Source organism: Erinaceus europaeus, chromosome 14 (assembly GCF_950295315.1).
Source record: "Erinaceus europaeus chromosome 14, mEriEur2.1, whole genome shotgun sequence".
Lineage (NCBI taxonomy): Eukaryota > Metazoa > Chordata > Mammalia > Eulipotyphla > Erinaceidae > Erinaceus > Erinaceus europaeus.
In genome coordinates this window covers 58,466,661-58,488,445 of record NC_080175.1, presented here as the reverse complement: position 1 = coordinate 58,488,445, position 21,785 = coordinate 58,466,661, and the positions used below count along the sequence as shown (strand labels likewise).

Below are 21,785 nucleotides of genomic sequence, written 5' to 3'. Positions count from 1 at the left end.
AATCATTCATAGGTGAAACTTAAGACACAAGGACAGAAAGGGAAGGAAACAAAGTGCAACTTGGATTGGGTGTGCTATATTGCGCCAAAGCAAAGGACTTTGGAGGAATAGGGGAAGGGAGGAGGCTGGGGGTGATTTTCAGGCCCTGGTGCATGATGGCCAAAAAGGACCTACGGGCGGGGCAGGCCATGGCACACACCAGTTAAGCACACATGTTACCAAGCACAAGGACACAGGTTCAAGCACCTGCTTCCCATCTGCAGGGGATGGGGGCCACTTCAAGCGAGGTGAAGGAGGTCTGCAGGTGTCTGTCTGTCTCCCTCTCTAACTCCTGTTCCTCTCCCAAATTCTATCTTATCCAATAAAATAGAAAAAAATGAAGGAAGGAAGAAGAAAAATGGCTGCCAGGAGTGGTGAATTCATCGTGCAGGCTCTGAATTCCAGCAATAACACTGGTGGCAATAAAATAAATAAATAAAATATAAAAAGTAAAGTAAAAGACCTAGGCTGGGGATGACAACTGCACTGTAAACCACTAACCCCCACCAATAAAATGATTTTAAAAAGGAATAAGAGTGAATGATTCCTCTGGCTACATTTTGCCTAGGAACTGCTCCACTCCCCTAATGTGGACAAATGCCCTAATTACAATCCTTCACTGCATGACTTCTAAGGGCTGGCGTGGCGTCACTTCAAGGAGATAAGGTTTGGACATGCTCATAATTAGCCCTTTTTGTGTAATGTTAATGTCTGGGAAAATCATTCAGTTTTTTTTATTATTATTGTTTATTTGGTTTATTTTTTCACCACTAGAACGATCACTGGGGCTCAGTGCCTGCACAGCTCCGCTATTCCAGGTGGAGATATATATATATATATATATATATATATATATATATATATATATATATATATATACATAACTATGTATATATATATATATATAATTTTACTAGTGATTTAATATTAATTTATAAATTTATATGCCAATAGGGATATAAATACACTTCATTTCCACCACCAGGGTTCTAAATCTTCAGTCACCCTTCTGCAAGCCACCACATGGACCTGCCATCATCTCTACAACTATCTGTCCACATTTATATATATTGCCCCATTTTTCTTCCTGATTCAATCCTCTCTTCCCCTCCAAGCCACTCATGACAACATTACAACCTCCATATGTCCTTCTCCTGTTCCTCCTCTCTTTCTGAGTGCTGATAAGCAGGAGTTCAGAGCCTTCTTATCTTCTTCCTTCTATCACTTCTCCCCCACTGGAAGTATGGATCAAGGTTGTTTTGGGGTGCAGAAGGCTGGCTTTCTGCAGCCTCATGTTTAACGAAGGCACTATGGTTCTTTTTCTCCCTCTTCTTATTTTCCTGAGACCCCTCTGCCACGGGGTGGAGAGAACTCGACCAGAGCCAGCCTGGGCTGCTACTCACTCAGCAATGTAAGGGAGATCACTCAGGAACCAAACATGTGGCAAGACAATGCAATGTCTTTATTGATCAGAGAGCCACAGCTTTTAAAAGACAGACCCAGAAGTGGCAAGTCATAAATGGAAATGTGTAGGAAAGGGGCAGAGAAAGGCAAAATGGAGCTGGAAAGGTAGGAACTTCCTTAGCAACTGTTGTGAGGGTTTTAACTGGTAGGATTAATATTACCCTGCAGGCAGGGAGGGTCTCGAGGGTAGAAAGAAGATAGATCAAAGGAATGGAATGGGTGGGGATCTTTCAGGCAAAACAATGATTTTGTAGATAGGCCATAGCATTAGGAATGCAGGGTGCTTTGTGAGCCCTGCTGAGCTCAACCACATCCTCACAATTTCCCAACAAAGGGCAACAAAAGGGAATAAATAAATATTTTTAAAAGCATATTATTATCCTTGAATTGTTTATACTTAGCATACTTGCTTTGAACTTTGCTTTCTATGGTGTAGTATATTAGGCCCCAATAAAAAGGAGCCCCTAAGCTTAGATCAAGGCTGCTTCTGGGGTTCTCTGTCTGTGGGGAGACTTTCCTAATTATAGTTACTCTGGCCAAGGCTTGGTCACTTGGGATCTGGAACCACAATGCTCCAATGCTCATGATGTTTCCCCCACCCCACCCCTCCTGCAGGCTTGAACCCAGCTCCTCAAGCATGGTAACATGTGCACTCTACTAGATGAACCACCACTGCCCCCCCCACCTCGGGTTAACAAATGTGCAGCCTCTCAAATTTCTACCACGTGTTCACATTTCTGTTTTAAGTTTGATAACATAATGGGCAGATAAGATTAGGGCCTTAGGGAGCTGGGCAGTAGCGCAACAGGTTAAGCACACATGGCACAAAGCGCAAGGACCCGGATAAGGATCCTGGTTCAAGCCCCCAGCTCCCCACCTTCAGGGGAGTTGCTTCACAGTCAGTGAAGCAGGTCTGCAGGTATCTATCTCTCTCTCCCCCTCCTCTCTCCACTTCTCTCTGTCCTGTCCAACAACAACAATAATAACTACAACAATAAAAACAATGGCAGCAAAAAGGGAATAAATAAATTTTTTTAAAGTAGTATCTTACTTAAGCAGCTATTCAAAAAAAACAAAATAAAGATTAAAAAAAAAAGATTAGGGCCTTAAAATTGGGCTGTCTGTGGGACATAGTATACTCTACACAGACACTGCCAGAGACTGAGACAAAGCTGCAGCTTATATAAAATTATAAACAGCGTATATATGGGGAGACAGCATCAGCATTCTGCAAAAAGACTTTTATGCCTGAGGCTCTGAGGTCCTAGGTTTAAAGTCCAGTACCAGCAGAAGCTGCAGCCCAGGAGGTGGCACAGTAGATAAAGCCCTGGACTCTCAATGTTTGCTTGTTTAATATTTTATTTTTTAAAAGGTGCAGAGAGAAACACCAGAGTTCTGCTCACCTGTGGTGCAGTGGTTGTGGGGGTTGGGGGGGGGGACTGAACCTGGGACTTTGGAGGCTCAGGCAGGAGAATTAGTTTGCATAACCATTACGCTATGTCTCACACACTTATTTCTCATCTCTCTCACTTGCTCTCTCCCTTTTTCCTTCTCACTAGATAGAGACAGAGAGTGAAAGAAACCACAGCAGTGAAGCTTCTTTCAATGTATTGAGGGCCAGGCTAGAACCTGTGTATGGCAAAGCAGCAGGTGAGCCATCCACTGTTCCTCCCCCACCTTCAAGAAATGTGCATATATATGCATATAAACTTGTTTGTCATTTTATTTTATGTTATTTTTTGACAGAGAAACTAAGAGAGAAAGGGGAGATAGGGAGAAGGAAAAGGGGAGGGAAAGAGAGACCAGCAGCCCTGCTTCACCCTGAAGCTTCCCTCCAGCAGGTGGGGAGTGGAGGCTTGAACACAGATCCTTACACAGGGCAAGGTGCGCGCTCTACCAGGTGTGTCACCTCCAGGCCCTCTATAGTAAACTATTTAAAAGGAAAAGACTGTTCAGTTCATCTGCTAACAGTACAATGCTGAAAAACAACCACCTTCTCCCTGTCCCCCAAGACGTCGCTGCCATACGCCCCTCTCACCTACACTCATCACCCAAGCACCTGCGCTCCTCCCACGCTCGGAGCCTTTCTCCAACCAGTCAGGATGGCACTTCCTCCGGGAAGCCCTCCTGGTCCTCCTTTTCGCTCCGCAAGACACGCCTTTTGCGGGGCGTGTGTCATAATCGTCTTTATAGTCCTGGCCACCAGGCCCTAAGTTGCACCCCCTTGAAGCTAGGGGCATTTTCCCTGTAAAGAAACTGGGGCGCCCTCCCTCGGAGTGCCGCTCCCGCATATGGGGCGGCCTGCTCCCCCACCACCACGGGGGGCTAAGAAGCCCCCACCCCCACCCGAGCAGCCGCAGGACCCCTACGAGTTTAGGACTGGAGAGCCTCGCCTGCTGCAAGCGCCCGGCGGGACAGCGCCCCCTGCCGGCCGCGTGGTCCCGATCGCCATGGTAACGCCTCTGTCTGGCAGCAGGGCAACTAGCATGCAGAGCCGGGAGGAGCAGACCACCACGCTGGCGCCTACGTCCACCCAGGGCTCAGAGGGCGGTAAGAGGCGTGGGGTCCGGGGGCGCCTGCCTGTCCAGGGCCGAGCTGCGCGGTTCGCACCAGCCGGTCCGGGAGAGGATGTATCTCCCTCTGTGGCTGCGCCCGTGCGTGGGGGGGGGGGGGAGGTTCAGGGCGCCCAAAGTGTGGATGGGAGTGGAGGGGAACCCGAGTTCTATGGCAGACGCACCCCGACGTGCGATATCTGAGAAGAAGCCGTGTTTGTTGCTGTGCTCTGACGCGGAGGGAATGGGGGCCTCGGGAGGAGGGGGGCTTGTGGTGTGACATGGAAGTCAAGTAAGTCTTGCAGACATTGTCCCTTAGCCCCTTGGTGCCACCTCCCTGTAACAGACTGTGTGCGCCCCTCTGTCACATGTCACCAGAAGCTGAGCCTCACACCACCCCACTTGCTTCTGGGGTTCACACTTTGGGGTGCTTGCAGATCTCATCTTAGCACAGAAGGGCAGTTCAGCTCAGAGGATGCAAGTGCAGGGCCCACAATCACACAGATGCTGTTCAGTGTGTGTGTGTGTGTGTGTGGGGGGGGGTGTTCTGCACCAGGGCCTGCCCTTTAGAAGGTTTGGGGTGTTGCCAGCAATTTAAAAAAAGGATGAGATCTGGGGCCCACCTGCAGCAGTGTTCAAGCAGGTCTGCAGGTGTCTCTACCCTCTCCCCCACCAACACCACCACCCTTCTCAATTTCTCTTCAAAACAATTTTTTTTCTAGCAAAACAAATGATATTGTGCCCTTTGGAACTGTGGTTAGAACTGGAGGTGCTAGCGCTTCGTAAAGTTAGAAAGGAGGTAAAAGAGCTGCCGGATGGTCTCACTCCTATGTGAAATATACAGAACAGAAACGGGGCAACACAGTGTATAAAGCTGCTTGATTTGGGATTGAATATTTAATTCCTGGGCTGTCAAATAGCTCACTTGGATAGCACACTGTTGCCATGTGTGCAACCCAGGTTCAAACCCAGCTCTTACTGCACTGAAGGAAGCTTCAGTGCTATAACATCTCTCTCTCCCCCCCTCTCCCTTACTTTCCCTCCCTCTCCCTATGCCTCCCCCTCTCCCTCTCTGTCTCTATCCAGTGTGTGTGTGTGTGTGTGTGTGTGTGTGTGTGTGTGTGTGTGTGTGTGTGTGTGTGTGTATTTAATTCCTTTGGACATCATTGCATAATGGAGGTCAGTTCTCCTTTTGTGTTATTTCCAAATGAGTGGCTTGTCCATCCTTAGTGGCTGCTTCTTTCCAAATGGCATCTGCATTCTACTGAGATCATTGCAATATGCTTGTCACTAATGAATCTACCTTTCAAAAGTTCTGGAGCCTGTCGGAATCCTCCAGGAACAGTATCAAAGCCTGTGTCTGAAAAAGTCCAAGAGAGTTAATTCTTATATACTCCACATACTTCAAGAAGCAGATGAAAAAATCCAGAATGGGTAAGCAGGAACAATAATCTCTGACCTTTGTGTGTGTAGATATCCTGGAAGGCTGAGTGCAGTTAGAGATATTTGAAAGGGCCAGGTGGTGGTGTGCCTGGTAAGCATACATATTACAGTGTGCAAGGACCCAGGTTCAAGCCCCTGATCCCACTGCAGGGAAAAGCTTCAAAGGTGATGAATCAGTGCTACAGGTGCCCCTCTCTCGCTCTTTCTCTCTCTCTCTCTCTCTCTCCCTCTCTATCTGCCCCCTCTCAATTTCTCTCCATCTCTATCCAATAATAAATAAACAAATTTTTTAAAAATAAAAAGAGATATTTGAAAATGCTTGGTGAAACAGGGCTGGTGAAATACCTCACTTGGACAGTGCACTGCTTTGCCATGTGTGGGACTCAAGTTCAAGCCTGGCCACCACCACATTGAGGGAAACTTTGGTGCTATGGTCTCTTTTCACTGTCTCTGCCTCTCCATCTCTATCAGAAAGGAAAGAAGGAAGGAAAGAAGGAAGGAGGGAGGGAGGGGAGAGAGAGAGAGAGAGAGAAAGTGAGATAGCATAATAGCTATTCAAACAGGCTCTCAAGCCTGAGGCTCTAAAGTCCCAGATTCAACCCTCCCCCAACCTCCCAACACCCCCTCCCCCACCCAACACACTGCCATAAGCCAGAGCTGAGCAATGTTCTGATTTTTAAAAAAGGAAGGGAAGGAGTGAAAGAAAGAAAATGGTTTGTAAAATGGACATGATTGTCTGTTTTTCTTGTTTGTTTACCAGAGCACTACTTAGTCTTGGCTTATGGTGGTACTGGGGGTTAAATCTGTGATGTTGGTGCCTCAGGCAGGAGAGTCCTTTTGCAGAACGATTATGCTGTCACCCCAGACCTGGGATGCCTTTTTGATGCAGTTCTTCTTCTAGCGTTTGCCCTTCTTCCGTAGCCAGTCAACAGCATCAGGTTGAGCCTGATGTAAAGTTTTGAGACCTCCTTTGAATCTGGAGAGGTGGCAGTCGTTGACTATGTGGGTCATAATCTGTCTGTAGCCACAGGGGCAGTTCGGGTCGTCTCTGGCTCCCCAGCGATGGAACATAGCGGCACACTGGCCATGGCCTGTTCGATAGCGATTGAGGAGGGCCCAATCATAACGTGCTAGGTCAAAGCCGGGTTGACGCTTGCAGGGGTCTGTGATGAGGTGTTTGTTCTTTACCTCAGCTGACTGCCAGCTCTGTTTCCAAGAGACTGGAACAGAGAAGTTCAGTGTAGGCGTAGGGGACCAGATTGGGTGACAGTGAAGTGGATGCATGGCCATGTCAGCAGGTCCCAATGGAGACACTGGGGTGAGCACTGTATCACCAGTCTTCATGTGTGAGCCTCCTATTGTCCCCAGCTCCTGAGAGCTAGTTAACTGATGCAGAACACTGATTTCCTTTCTTTCTTTCTTTCTTTCTTTCTTTCTTTCTTTTATTTCTTTTTTTTTTTTTTTGATAGAGACAGAGAGGCAGACAGAGTTAAAAAAAAAAAAAAAAAAAAAACGGCACCAAAGCTTCTTCAATGTAGCAGAGACTAGGCTTGAGCCTGTGCCATGGCACATGGCAAAGCAGAACACTGTCTGAGTAATATTTGGCTGGCCCAAATCACTGCCATCTTTCACTGTCTTTAAAGTGGTGTGTGTGTGTGTGTGTGTGTGTCTGTGTGTGTGTGTGTCTGTGAGTGACTATGTAGTATAGCAACATTTTGCACCATCAGTGGAGCAAGTGGTAGGGTCAGGATGTAGCTCAGTAGTGAAGCACTTGCTTTCCCCTGGGTTTGATCTCTGGCATCAACAGGAAAGCAAAACTAAGCAAGAATATTAGGGCTGGCAAGATAGCTTACATGGGCAGGTGCCTGCTTTGCCAAGTGCAGGGCTCAGGTTCCAGCCCAGCCCCCACCACTCTAGAGGAGGGGTTTCAGTGCTGTGGTGTCTTTCCCTCTCTATCTCTGTCTCTCAGTATTTCTTTCTAAAGATGTCCATCTGGGGCAGTGAAGCCCCCATAATAACAACAAAAAGAACATTAAAATATTAAATACATATATGTACTTACAAGTATAGTCTAACGTACTAAATATCACCTCTGCTCTTGAGAAATTTAGTTATTTATGTTTACTTACTAAAAATAGGTTTAAATAATTTTCTGACTCATAACAGTAAGCCCAATTGGCTTTTTTCCCCCTTGAACAGTGATGACAAATAGAATGGTATCAAAAACAAACATAGTGTGGGCAGAAGAGACAGCATCATGGTTATGAAAAGTGAGTCTCATGCCTGAGGCTCCCAGGTCCTAAATTCAATCCATGGCATCACCATCAGCCAGAGCTGAGCAATGCTCTGAAAAAAACAAAAACCAAAAACCAAAAAAAGAATGAATAAATAGAAATAAAATAATAAACCTAGGTAGAGAACTTGCAGGATAGTTCACCTGGATAGTAAATGGCTTTGTCATGGGTGTGACCCAGGTTTGAGCCCGGCCCCCACCACACTGTGGGAAGCTTCAGTGTCTGTCCCTTTCTCCCTCTCGTTGTCTATTTGGACTGTATCAGTGAAATGCCAAAGCTGTCACAAAAATGTGTGTTTTGTGGTCCAGGGGGTGGTGCAGTGGATAAAGCACTGGGTTTTCAACCATGAGGTCCCAAGTTCAATCCCCGGCAGCACATGATGTTTGGTTCTTTCTCTCTCTGCCTATCTTTCTCATATATAGATAAATAAATTCTTTTTTAAAATGTGGGAGTTGGGCGGTAGCATAGTTGGTTAAGTGCAGATGGCGCAAAGCGCAAGGACCAGCGATCCCAGTTTGAGCCCCCGGCACCCCACCTGCAGGGAGGTTGCTTCACAAGCGATGAAACAGGTCTGCAGGTGTCTATCTTTCTCTCCCCCTCTGTCTTCCCCTCCTTTCTCCAATTCTCTGTGTCCTAGCCAACAACGATGACATCATTTTCAATAATAATAACTACAACAACAAGGGCAACAAAAAGGGAATAAACAAATTAATTTTTTAAATTTTATTTATTTTCCCTTTTGTTTCCCTTGTTTTTATTGTTGTTCTAGTTATTATTGTTGTCATCATTGTTAGATAAGACAGAGAGAAATGGAGAGAGGAGGGGAAAACAGAGAGGGGGAGAGAAAGATAGACACTTGCAGATCTGCTTCACTGCCTGTGACTCCCCAGAAGGCGGGGAGCCTGGGGCTTCAACCGGGATCCTGCACTTCCTGCCACATGCTACCCACTGCGCTACCCCCGACTCCCCACAAATAAATATTTTGTTAAAAAAATATATGTTTTAAGTTCCATGGTGTGGGGGCTCAGGACATAGAGCAGCAACTGCACATCAGACTTGCATGCTTGAAGCCTCAGAAGTCCCAGGCTCAGGGCTGAGCTCCTCTTTTCTCCTTCCTCCTCTTCTGCTGCTGCTTCTCCTTCCCTCTTTCGAAAATAAATCTACATGAAAAGACAGGGGTGGGGAGGTTGTGTGTCATGACAAAGCAATTACCTGGCCTTGGTCTACACTCTGGTCTACACTCCTAAAAAATCCAAACCATGATCTTACTGCTTATACTTTAGGAGAAATGCCTGTCTTTTTTTTTGCCTTGGTTCTTTGCTCCTATTTCAAAATGGCCCTGTTTTGCATTTTGACAGAGAGGACAGAGTCACCCTGAACATCCCTGGGAACAACCGCCTGATCCCGGTGGAGAAAGTGACGGGGGAAGACTTCTGGCTTCTCTGCAGAGTTCTGAGGAAGAACCTCAACTTTCAGGGTGAGTCTCCTGAGGAGCTGTTACCCTTGCTCTTCCGGGCTATGGCTCAAGGTGTCTGTACTGAGGGTCCTTCTGCCTCCTCCAGGTCTGGACATGCGCTACAACAGCATCAGTGACGTGGGCGCCTACTATGCTTCCAAACTCCTGCAGGTAGTATTTCACTCACTGCAAAGCCGCTCTCCCTACCCCCACCTCTTCCCTCTGCCACTTCCCCCTCCCCTACCTCCCCCCCTTCCCTCTTCCTTCCCTTTTCCCTCTGCCCCTCCCCGCCCTCTTTGCAAGTGGTAAAGCAGGTGTCTGTCTCTTTCCCTTTCTATTACCCCCTTCCCTCTCAATTTCTGGCTGTCTCTATCCAATACATAAATAAATATAATTTTAAAAAGTGAAGGGCCCAGAAGTGGGGGGCATGGTGGGAAAGAGAGGAGTGAAGACACCATCAAGGACTTGCATGGCAGAGTGTCAACTATTTCCCAGCCTTCTCTTTGTCCTCTCACAGCAGCCTGTTAAGAGCCAGTCCTTGGAGAACCGGGCAGTGGTTCACTTGGTTAAGTACATATAGTACTAAGTGCAAGGATCCAGGTTCAAGCCCTTTGCTCTCCACCTGCAGGGGAGACACATGAAGCAGGTCTATAGGTGTCTATCTTTTTTCTCCCCCTCTCTACCTTCCCCTCCTCTCAATTTCTCTCTGTTCTATTTAATAAAAGGGGGGGGATGACTGCCAGGAGCAGAGGATTCATAGTGTGAACATTGAGCCCCAGAGATAACTCTGGAGGTTAAAAAAAAAAAAAAAAAAGCTAGTTCTTGGAGTGTGCAGGATCTGAGGAACATACTGCAGCTGCAAAGTCACCCTTTTGTTGTAGACTCACTTTGGGGACACATAGCAAAAAGGATGCATTATGGCTGCATTTGGCCTTGATAGGTGGTCAACCAGAGAGGGGGTGGAAAAAGCCTTCTGTAGCCCCAGAGGAGTGTGTGTGTGTGTGTATGTGTGTGTGTGTGTGTGTGTGTGTGTGTGTTATTTGTAGTGAAAATAAAATGCCTAAGGCAGTATATATCCCTTTCTAAATCTCTTTGATATTGTTGACTTTAAATTTTTCTGACTACCAGTCCTAACCTTATCTGCTCAAATTGCTTCTAATGAATTTTAAATGATCACCTGACTCTGTGGTGCAATGGATAGCGCATTGGACTTCTAGACATGAATTTAAAATGCTCTTCAAGTTTTGATATCCATGGGGATAGAGTGAAAATAAATAAATAAATAAATAAATAAATAAAAGTGCACCCCACTTGGCATATCGCACCAAAGTAAAAGACTCTGGGGTGGGTGGGTGGGTGGGTGGGAGAATACAGGTCCATGAAGGATGATAAATGACATAGTGGGGGTTGTATTGTTAGATGGGAAACTGGAGAATGTTATGCATGAAAAAACTATTGTATTTACTGTTGAATGTAAAACATTAATTCCCCAATAAAGAAATAATTTTTTTAAAAAGTGCACCCCTCACTGAGAGGGGAGAGATTCTGGAGAACACCTGAGGAAGTCTGCATTGTTTCTCTTATCTGAAAGGGAAGAGGGAAAAGGAAGGACAACTATGAGAGGATTTCATTCACAAATGGAACACAGTCAATTGAAACACATGAGCTTGGGGGACTGGGCAGTGCTGCACCTGGTTAAGTGCATATATTACTATGCAAAAGGACCCAGATTCAAGCCTCTGCTCCCACCTGTAGGTAGGCGCTTCACAAGTGGTGAAGCAGGTCTGCAACTATCTCTCTATATATATATATATATATATATATATATATATATATATATATATATATATATATATGTCTCCCCCCCCTCAGTTTCTCCTTGTATCAAATAGGAAAAGAAAAAAAAAGACATAAAAGAAGAAATCCATGAACTTGAAAAAAGACATATATATATATCTGCCAGGTAATAGGGCACCTGGTTGAGCACACATGTAAGAGTATACAAGGACACAGGTTCAAGCCTCCATCCCCACCTGTGGGGGGGGGGGAAGCTTTGCGAGTGATGAAGCAATATTGCATGTGTCTGTTTCTCTCCCTATCTTCCCTTCCCCTTCAGTTTCTGCCTGTTTCTATCAAGTAAATGAATAAATAACTTGTGGTCTGAGAGGTGGCACAATGGATAAAGCATTGGACTCTCAAGCATGAGGTCTTGAGTTCAGTCCCCAGCAGCACATGTACCAGAGTTATGTCTGGTTCGTTCTCTCTCTCCTCCTATCTTTCTCATTAATAAATAAATAAAGTCTTTAATAAATAAATAACTTTAAAAAGAAAAGACAATATATCACTAACCCACAACTATGGGAGAACTATGGTGGTTACTATTGAGGTGAACACAGAACTTTGGTGGTGGGAGTGGTATGGAATTAGACTTCTATTACCTTATAATACTGTAAATTACTAATAAAAATTTAAAAGAAGAAAAATAAATAAAAATCCAAAAGTAGAAGTGCACCTGCTAGGACACACATAGTACCACACATAAAGCCTCAGGCTCAAGCTTCCAACTCTTTACCCGCAGGGGGGAAATTCACAAGCAGTGGAACAGTACTGCAGGTGTCTCTCTTTCTCCCTCTCTACTGCCCCCTCAATTTCTCATTGTATCTATCAAAAGAAAGAAAATAAATAAAAGGTTTCCAGGAGTGATGGATTCATCATGCAGGCACCGAGCCCAGCAATAACCCTGGTGGCAATAAAAATAATAAAAAATCACTATGTATTAACCAATTTACTCACGGTCATCACAAAAGAGAAATACTGCAAATTACCATGAAAACATTCATTTAAAATATTTATTCATTTACTTGCTTATGAGGGAGGGAAAAGAGAGAGTGAACACCACCCAGAGCATCACCTTGGCATATGTGATGTCAGGGATTGAACTCAGAACCTCATGCTTGAGAGTCCAGCACTTCATCCACTGCGCTACCTACTGGGCTTCATAAAAATACTCTAATTTCTGTCCACAGTGAAAATATTTTGTCTAATGGCAAAGACATAAACCATGAGTTCTGCAAAATGCCAATGACCTTAGGAGCCAGGTGGTGGCGCACCCAGTTAACTGCACACAGGAGAAGAGCAATGACCCACCCAAGGTTGCAAGTTCAAGCCCCTGGCTCCCCACCTGTAGGGGGGATGCTTCACAAGAGGCAAAGCAGGCCTGCAGGTGTCTATCTTTATCTCTCCCTCTCTATCTCCCCCTCCTCTCTCAATTTCTCTCTGTCCTATAAAATGGAAAGAAAAAGGCTTCCAGGAACAGTGTATTCATAGTGCAGGCCCCAGATCCCAGCAATAATCCTGGAGACAAATAAATAAATAAATAAATAAATAAATAAATAAATAAATAAAGTCAAGGGCCTTGATTCAGTACATTTACAACACACGAAATGCACTGGAAACCTGTGGATATATCTCTCTGCATAGCCATTATACTGTCTACCCTGCCCTCCTTTCTGTTTGGGATAGACAGAAAGAAATTGGGAAGGAGTGATAGGGAGAGAGAGAAAGACAGGGAGACACCTGTAACCCTGCTTCACTGCTCATGAAGCTTCCCCGCCCTGCAGGTGGGGACTGGAGGTTTGAACCTGGGTCACTGCTTATGGTAATTGTGTGCTTTACCTAGTGTGCCACTACCCTGTCCTGTTCCTCTGTATTCTTTATCACATCCTTTAGTAAGCAACCAAGTGTAAGTCAGTGTTCAGAATTCCCGAGCCTCTTTAGCATATGAATGGACCTGAGGAGGAGGTTGTAGGGACCTCAGATTACTAATCTATTGACCAGAAATAGGTGATAACTTGGACTTGAAACTGAGGTCTAAAGTGGGTATGTGTGTGTGTGTGTGTGTGTGTGTGTGTGTGTGTATCCTTAGCCAGTAGAACTGGATACTCTTTCCTAACAGCATGAAAATTGGGTGTAGCAAAGAATTTCTGGGTAGGGTAACCCCTCCCTTCCCACACACACACACAGATGGTAGGTTTGTAGTAGTGTGCGTGTGTCATTAATGTGAGAGAGTAAAGGAGAATCATAGGAGGGAGGGAGGGCTGGCCTCAAGAAGAAAAAAAACAGCTGGAGCCCTTTAGAATCAATTATAAAGCTTTCTTTGAAAGCACTTTCAGTGGGGGAAGGGTACTTTCAGTGGTTGGCAGTGCACCTGGTTAAGCACATACATTACAGTGTGCAAGGACCCAGGTTCAAACTCCTAGTCCTCACTGCAGGGGGAAAGCTTCATGGATGGTGATGCAGGGCTGCAGGTGTCTCTCTGTTATTTTTCTCTCTATCTCCTCCATTCTCAATTTCTCTCTGTTTCTATCCAATATTAGATAAATAAAATATTTTGAAATAGAAAGCACTTTCACAGAAATTAAGGAGCTCAAATAGATATAAGTCAGTGATGTCTGACAATGCACATATAACAACTATTTTTTTTTCTTCTCCTAGAAAAAACTCAATCTCACTTACTTAAATCTCATGTTTAATGAGATTGGCCGAGAAGGTGGAGAACTGATTGCCAAGGCGTTATACGTAAGCATTTTTTTGTCTCTGACATTTTTCATTAGGAATTTGAATTTTGAATAGCTGGGAAGTAACAGCATAAATACAAATGTGAACTTATTTTACTATTGTGGAGAAGGCTCATTTTTGTTATACAAAAATTTCTTAAAATATGGACATTATATGAACAATTTTGAATCCATCTTTAAAATGAGTCACTTTCAGGGGCACACCTGGTTGAGCACACATATTACAATGCTCAAGGATCTGGGTTCAAGCCCCTACTCCCTACCTGTAGGGGGAAAGCTTTGCAAGTGGTGAAACAGGGCTGCAAATGTCTCTCTTTTCTCTCTCTTTCTCTCTCTCTCTCCCTCTCTCCCCCTTCTTCTTGATTTCTCTCTGTCTCTATTAAATAAATAAATAAATAAATAAAATATCAAAAGTAAATAAAGAGTTTAGGCTGCCAAAATAGCTCACTTGGATAGTACGTTGCTTTGCCATGTGTGGGATCCAGGTTCAAGTCCAGCCCCCACTGCATTAAAGGAAGCTTTAGCGCTGTGGTCTCTCTCTCTCTCTCTGTCTCTTAATAAATAAATAAATAAGTAGCTTTATTAAGATATTCACATAAAAAACTTTTTAACCTTTTTAAAATTTTTTAACCTTTATTTTTTAAAATGTATTTATTACTGGATAGAGACAGAGAGAAATTGAGAAGGGAAGGGGAGCTAGAGAGAGGGAAAGAGACAGAAAGATACCTGCATCCCTGCTTCACCACTCATGAAGCTTTCCCCTATGGTGGGGACCAGGAGCTTGAACCTCGGTCCTTGCGTACTGTAATGTGAGCACTTAACCAGGCCCCATTTTTAACCTTTTAAAGTACTCAGTTCATTTCATTTTTAAAGTACTTCCAGAGTTGTATTATCATCATTCTTTCTGATTTTAAAATATGTCCATCCCCTAGAGAAACCCTCTACCTACTTGTTATTTTGTCATCATTACTGGGGCTTCACTGCTGAGCCAACTTTTTTTCAGACAAAAAGAGAGAGGGAGGGGGACCGGGTGATGGTGCACCTGGTTGAGTGCACATGGTACAATTCACAAGGACCCAGGTTCAAGTCCCCAGCCCCCACCTGCAGGGGACAAGATTTGAGAGTGATGAAGCAGGGCTGCAGGTGGGGAGTGGGGGCTTGGAGCCAGGTCTTTGCACTTATCAGGTGTGACACCACTGGCCCCAGTAATTTTCTTTAACCTATTTTATTTGTTGGTCATTTTCTGGGCATCTCTTCCCTGGACCTTCTTTTCAACTTTTTCTTCCTACAACTATTAAACCTGTTTGGGGAAGTTGAATGTTACTTTTGTGCAATATACCCTATTCTCTCTCCATAAAAGATGCTAACAGTCTAATTTATGTCATCTAAAGAGAATTCTTTTTTTAAATATTTATTTATTCCCTTTTGTTGTCCTTGTTGTAGTTATTATTGATGTCACTGTTGGATAGGACAGAGAGAAATAGAGAGAGGAGGGGAAGACAGAAAGGAGGAGAGAAAGATAGACACCTGCAGACCCGCTTCACCACCTGTGAAGTGACTCCCCTGCATGTGGGGAGCCGAGGCTCGAAGCGGGATCCTTACGCCTGTCCTTGCGCTTTGCACCACCTGCGCTTAACCTGCTGTGCTACTGCCCAACTCCCAAGAGAATTCTATAGTTTACAAACATCCAAGTTAGGCTGGGAAGACAGCATCATGCATGGCTCAAGAAAGAAAAAAAAAAAAGACTTTCAAGACTTTCATGCCCAAGGCTCTGAGTTCCCAGTTCTGCTCTGCTTTGGGTTATGGTGGTACAGGAGATTGAAATCGGGCCTTTAGAGCCTCAGACATGAGAGTCTCTTTGTATAACAATTATGCTATCTACTCCTGACCTGCTACTTATCTATTTATCTCATTAAAATAAATAAATAAAATATTTTCTAAAGCCCACGTTTTGGTTCATTTCCTTTTCAGAAGAATAAGACTCTAAAGTATCTCAGAATGACTGGAAACAAGATTGAAAATGAAGGAGGGATGTTTTTTGCTGCAATGCTACAAATCAACTCCTCCTTAGAGAAGTTGGATCTGGGTGACTGTGATCTGGTGAGTGGCAATGCTGTGAGGAAACCACCCAGAGGCTGGATCCTTTCTCCCTGGGGACAAGCATAGAGAACCATGTGGTCCAGTGGATAAAGTACTGGACTCTCAAGCATGAGATCCTGAGTTCAATCCCTGGCAGTACATGTACCAGAGTGATGCCTGATTCTTTCTCTTTTCCTATCTTTGTCATTAATAAATAAATTATCTTTTTTTTTTAAAGTGCGACACCAGCTAAGTGACAGTCTTCGGAGTTCATTTTCCCCTTCTTCTTCTAGCGCTTGCCCTTCTTTCGTAGCCAGTCAACAGCATCAGGTTGAGCCTGATGTAAAGTTTCGAGACCTCCTTTGAATCTGGAGAGGTGGCAGTCGTTGACTATGTGGGTCATTGACTGTAGCCGCAGGGGCAGTTCGGATCATCTCTGGCTCCCCAGCGATGGAACATAGCGGCGCACCGGCCATGGCCTGTTCGATAGCGATTGAGGAGGGCCCAATCATAATGTGCTAGGTCAAAGCCGGGTTGACGCTTGCAGGGGTCTGTGATGAGGTGTTTGTTCTTTACCTCAGCTGACTGCCAACTCTGTTTCCAAGAGTCTGGAACAGAGAAGTTCAGTGTAGGCGTAGGGGACCAGATTGGGTGACGAGACGTCAAGCGTTGGACAGGGTGGGCGAAGATATCCGCGTATATTGGCAGGTCCGGTGGAGCGTAGACGTGGGAAATGAACTTAGATGATGCCGCATCCTGACGATTATCTGGCGGGGCGATGTTGCTAAGAACTGGCAGCCATGGAACCGGGGTGGAACGGATGGTTCCAGAAATTATCCTCATGGAGGAATATAATTTGGAATTGACCAAGTGGACATGGGGGCTACGGAACCATCCTGGGGCACAGTATTCTGCAGTGGAATAGCATAATGCCAGAAATGATGATCGTAGTGTGGAAGCGCTCGCGCCCCATGAGGAGCTGGCCAGTCTTGCAATGATGTTATTCCTCGCGCCCACCTTTGCTGCAGTTTTTATGAGATGTTTGTGAAATGACAGAGTGCGATCGAGAGTAACGCCAAGATAGGGGCTTCATGCCGGATTCTCGTATTGCCAAGCTGCACATTAAGCTCACGCGAGGCCGAAGCATGGTGTAGATGGAAAACAGATGATACCGTTTTTGCAGTGCTAGGGATTAGTCGCCATTTTTTACAGTAATCAGATATCAGAGACATGTCTTTCGTGAGTGTTTCCTCGAGGATGTCGAACTTGGATGCCTGAGTTGCACAGCAGATGTCATCGACGTAGATGAACTTCCTTGAAGAAGTTTCTGGGAGGTCATTGATGTAAATATTAAATAGCGTAGGAGCCAGAACAGAGCCCTGGGGGAGGCCACTTGAGACAAGTCTCCATCTGCTAGACTTGTCACCCAGATGCACCCGAAATCTTCTGTTTTGGAGAAGAAACGATATAGTGTTGGCCACCCATGGAGGCAGGCGTCTTGAGATCTTGACTAGGAGACCAAGGTGCCAGACCATGTCATAGGCTGCTGTGAGATCAACAAAGACAGCACCCGTCTTTAAATTCTTCTGGAATCCATTTTCAATGTAAGTTGAGAGGGCCAGGGCTTGTTCGCAGGTAGATCTTCCTGGGCGGAAACCAGCTTGGGCGGGTGATAGGAATTTCTCTGTAAGAGGAGAAATACGTGACAGAAGCAGCCTCTCAAGGAGTTTGTAACACACAGAGAGGAGAGAAATTGGTCTATAGCTGGCGGCCAGTGTTGGGTCTTTCTTTGGTTTCAAAACTGCAATTATCTTTGCACGACGCCAAATTTCAGATTCCAAGATGTGGGACAGGAATGAAGTGAGCCACTTCTTTGCCGCAGGGCCCAAGTTAAGAATGAGTCCTGGGGTGATGTTATCATAGCCAGCAGCCGTTCCTGGTTTAACCCTCTTCAAAGCGTCTTCCAGTTCAGACAGTGTAAAGGGAGAGATGGACAAGATAAACGAAGGTGGGATGACCACTCATGGAAAATTTCTCTTTTCCAGACTGGGTCGATCTTAGCACGACCAACTTGAGTTAGGTGACTGGCCACTGAGTTTGGAGATACGGGAGGATGGGAGACAGGAGGGGGTTGGCTACCGGCACCCAGACTATGAAGAAGCTTCCAGGCCTTCCTACTTGAGTGGGTGAAGTTCAGACTTTCCGTGAGTTGTTGCCAGCGGGCTTGGCGTGCTGCATCCAGGGAGGCAATGAGATGGTCAGCCACATTTTCCCCTAATATCTATTGTCAAAGAAAAAAAAAACCTTTTCCCTTGGACATAACAGTGCTGCAAGTAATAATAATAATAATAATGTCAGATTGCAGTAACTAATGCTACAGAATACCCACTCTTTTTTTAAATTTTTTTCTTTTATTTATTTATTTCCTTTTTGTTGCTCTTGTTTTTATTGTTGTGGTAGTTATTGTTGTTGATGTTATTGTTGTTGGATAGGACAGAGAGAAATGGAGGGAAGAGGGGAAGACAGAGAGGGGGAGAGAAAGATAGACATCTGCACACCAGCTTCACGGCCTGTGAAGCGGTTCCCCTGCAGGTGGGGAGCCAGGGGCTCGAACCAGGATTCTCATCCCTGTCCTTGTGCTTTGCGCTACATGCGCTTAACCCACTGAGCTACCGCCCAACTCCCCAGAATACCCACTCTTATAAAATATTCTCAAACTTCTATACATAGTCTTTCTTTTTATTTTATTTAGTCTTTGATAGAGACAGAGAAGTTGAGAGGGCAGGGGTGAAGCAGAGACACCTGAAGCTCTGCTCCACTGATCGTGAAGCTTCTTACTTTGCAGGTAGGGACTGAAGGGTTGAATCTGGGTTCTCCTACACTTTTCCTGAGCTAGGGCTTGCATATATGCTATTTTAGTGTTCCTTACTGTTATTTCATTCAGAGAGAAAGAGAGAGGGAAGGAGGGAGAAAGGAAGAGAGAGGGAGAGGGAGAGAGAGAAAAAATGAGAGAGAGGAACACCACACCATGAACTTCCTCTGGTACCATAGCATCGCCACTAAGGTGCAAACCCTGGACCACACACACATGCATGGTGAGGCCCATGCCCTAGAGGATGAGCTATCTCTCTGTTCCCTGTAACTTAGTTTTTTGTTTGTTTTGTTTTTTTAATATAAAGACTGTCTTGATTTAAGTTGTAAACTGATGCTACTCCGTTAGTATTGGAATGCTGGAAAAGTCATGACACATTTGCAGAGAAAAACATAGAAAAATATGTTGGGGGCTGGGGTGGGGGAAATAGCTTAACAGTTATGCAAAAGACTTTCATGCCTGAGTCACCAAAAGGTCCCAGGTTCAGTCCCCTACACCACCATAAGCCAGAGCTGAGCAGTACTCTGGTGTTAAAATAAGTAAGTAAATAAATATTAAGGAAAAAAATTTTAATTAAGAAAAATATTTCAGAACTTTTCCAACAACCCAATATAATGTACAATTGTTATTTAAAAAAATATATATATATATATCGTAGTGAGTTGCATAAAAATCTAAAATAACTCTGACAGCTGCTGTAAGACTGTATCTGCCCTCGGGTACAAAGCCATGTTTTAGGCCATCTTAGAATTCCAGGCTTTGTTTTTGCAATCATACTGTCAAACCTTAAAGCCTGCTAGCTATAGCACAGCCTCAGAATCATACAGAATTGCCAGGGCAGAGGCCAGGAGGTGGCGCACATTATGGTGCTCAAGGACCCAGGCTCAAGACCCCCTTCTACGGGGAGGGGGCCGTGCTTTGTGAGCAGTGAAACAAGGCTGCAGGTGTCTCTCTCCCTATTTCCCTCTGCTTTCTCAGTTTCTCTGTCTTTACCCAAAATAAATAATTAATTTAAAAAAACAGGATCATGGGGCGGGGGCATGTGAACTATAAGATGGACAGAGGCTTTGGGGATGATAGATTGTGAGGCTTTAAAAAGACAGCCACTGCGGTGGGTGTGGGGGTGGTAGCACACATGGCGCGAAGCGCATGGACTGGCATAAGGATCCTGGTTCAAGCCCCAGATTCAAGCCCCGGGCTCCCCACCTGCAGGGAAGTCGCTTCACCGGCAGTGAAGCAGGTCTGCAAGTGTTTATCTTTCTCTCCCGTTTATCTTTCTCTCCCCCTCTCTGTCTTCCCGTCCTCTATCGATTTCTCTCTATTCTGTCCAGCAACAGCAACAATAATAATAGCAACAATGATAAACAACAAGGGCAACAAAAGGGGAAAAACATGCTCTAGGAGCAGTGCATTTGTAGTGCAGGCACCAAGCCCCAGTGATAACCCTAGAGACAAAAAAAAAAAAAAAAAAGCCACTGGGCTGGGTGGTGGCACACCTGGTTAAGCTCACATGTTACCATGTGCAAGGACCAAGGTTCAAGCCTTGCTCCCCACCTGTGGGGGTTGGGGGGAAGCTTTAAGAATGGTAAAGCAAGTGCTGCAGATTTCTCTCTCTCCCTCTCCCTCTCCCTCTCCATCTCACCCTCCCCTCTACACTTCTCTCTGTGCTATCAAATAAATAAATTTTTTTAAAAAGGGGGGAAAATGGCTGCCAGGAACAGTGGCTAGATCATGCAGCCAACCCTAGTAACTAAAAAAAAAGCTGGTGCCAGAAGTGGTGCACTCGGTTAAGAGCACATAGTATTAAGTCCAAGGATCTGTGCAAGGATCTCAGTTTGAACCTCCAGCTCCCCACCTGCAGGGGGTTTGCTTCATAAGCGGTGAACCAGGTCTGCAGGTGTCTTTCTCTCCCCAACCCCTCTCAGTTTCTTTCTGTCCTCTCCAATAAAAAAGGAAAAAAATGGCCCCCAGGAGCAGTGGATCTGTAGTGCAGGCACCGAGCCCCAGCAGTAACCCTGGAGGGAAGAAAAAATAAAAGGCAGCCAGTAGGATTGGCAAAATAGCTCATCTGGATAGGCTGACTGCTTTGTCATGCACACAACTCAGGTTCAAACCTAGTCCCCATTTTACTGCAGGAAGCTTCAGTACTTGGGTATCTTACCCACTCTCCCTCTGTCTGCCTCTACCCTACCTAAAAAAGTACCTCAAGAGTGGTACATCCCTGGGGATGACATAAAATTAAAATAAATCAAAATAAAACCAAAAGGTACCGTTCTGGGAAAACATCAATTCAGTGATAGTTTACATTTACCTGTCACAACCCTAGCTTCTAAAGATACAAGGGTATCTTCTGCCCTTAGAAGAGTTAAGTATTAGGATGGAGGTAGGTAGCATAATGGCTATGCAAAAAGACTCTCATGCCTCAGGCTCCAAAGTGCCAGGTTCAATCCCCTGCACCACCATAAACCAGAGCTGAGCAATGCTCCAGAAAAAAAAAAAAAAAAAACTTGTGGTTTAGGAGGTGACTCAGTGGATAAAGCACCGGACTCTCAAGGGTGGTGAGGTCCTGAGTTCAATCTCCAGCAACACGTGTACCAGAGTGATTTCTGGTTCTTTCTCTCTCTATCTTTATGACTAATTAAAGAAATTTAAAAAAAAAAAGGAAAGAAAGCTTAAGTTCTAGTTGGGAGGACTGAAGAGAGAGCATCATGGTTCTGCAAATGACTATCATGCCTGAGACTCTGAGGTCCCAGGTACAATCACCAGTATGGCCATCAGCTAGAGTTGAGCAGTGCTCTGGTCTTTCTCTGTGTGTATTTCTGTATCTTTCTCATTAAAATGAAATAAAAATGTTTTATAAACAGTTCTAGTTGGGAAAACATTAATAAAGAGTGGCCCTCGGGTGGCCTGGGAGGTGGTACAGTGGCTAAGGAACTGGACTCTCAAGCATGAGGTCCTGAGTTCAATCCCTGGCAGCACATGTACCAGAGTGATGTCTGACTCTCTCTC

General features: G+C 45.0%; 1 protein-coding gene across 4 annotated transcripts in view; it reads left to right on the top strand.

The window, feature by feature from the left end:
- Positions 1–3,774: 3,774 nt before the first annotated feature.
- Positions 3,775–21,785, top strand: part of LRRC34 (leucine rich repeat containing 34) — a 38,946-nt gene continuing 20,935 nt past the window's right edge. For 3 of the 4 annotated variants that reach the window (XM_060171932.1, XM_007522962.3, XM_060171930.1), the window contains exons 1-6: positions 3,775–4,053; positions 5,369–5,489; positions 9,151–9,269; positions 9,355–9,419; positions 13,743–13,826; positions 15,797–15,925. In XM_060171932.1, the coding sequence (XP_060027915.1) occupies positions 3,795–4,053; positions 5,369–5,489; positions 9,151–9,269; positions 9,355–9,419; positions 13,743–13,826; positions 15,797–15,925 (777 nt within the window). In that variant the 5' untranslated portion in view covers positions 3,775–3,794. The remainder of the gene's footprint in view (positions 4,054–5,368; positions 5,490–9,150; positions 9,270–9,354; positions 9,420–13,742; positions 13,827–15,796; positions 15,926–21,785) is intronic. The other variant, XM_060171931.1, reaches the window with a different exon arrangement.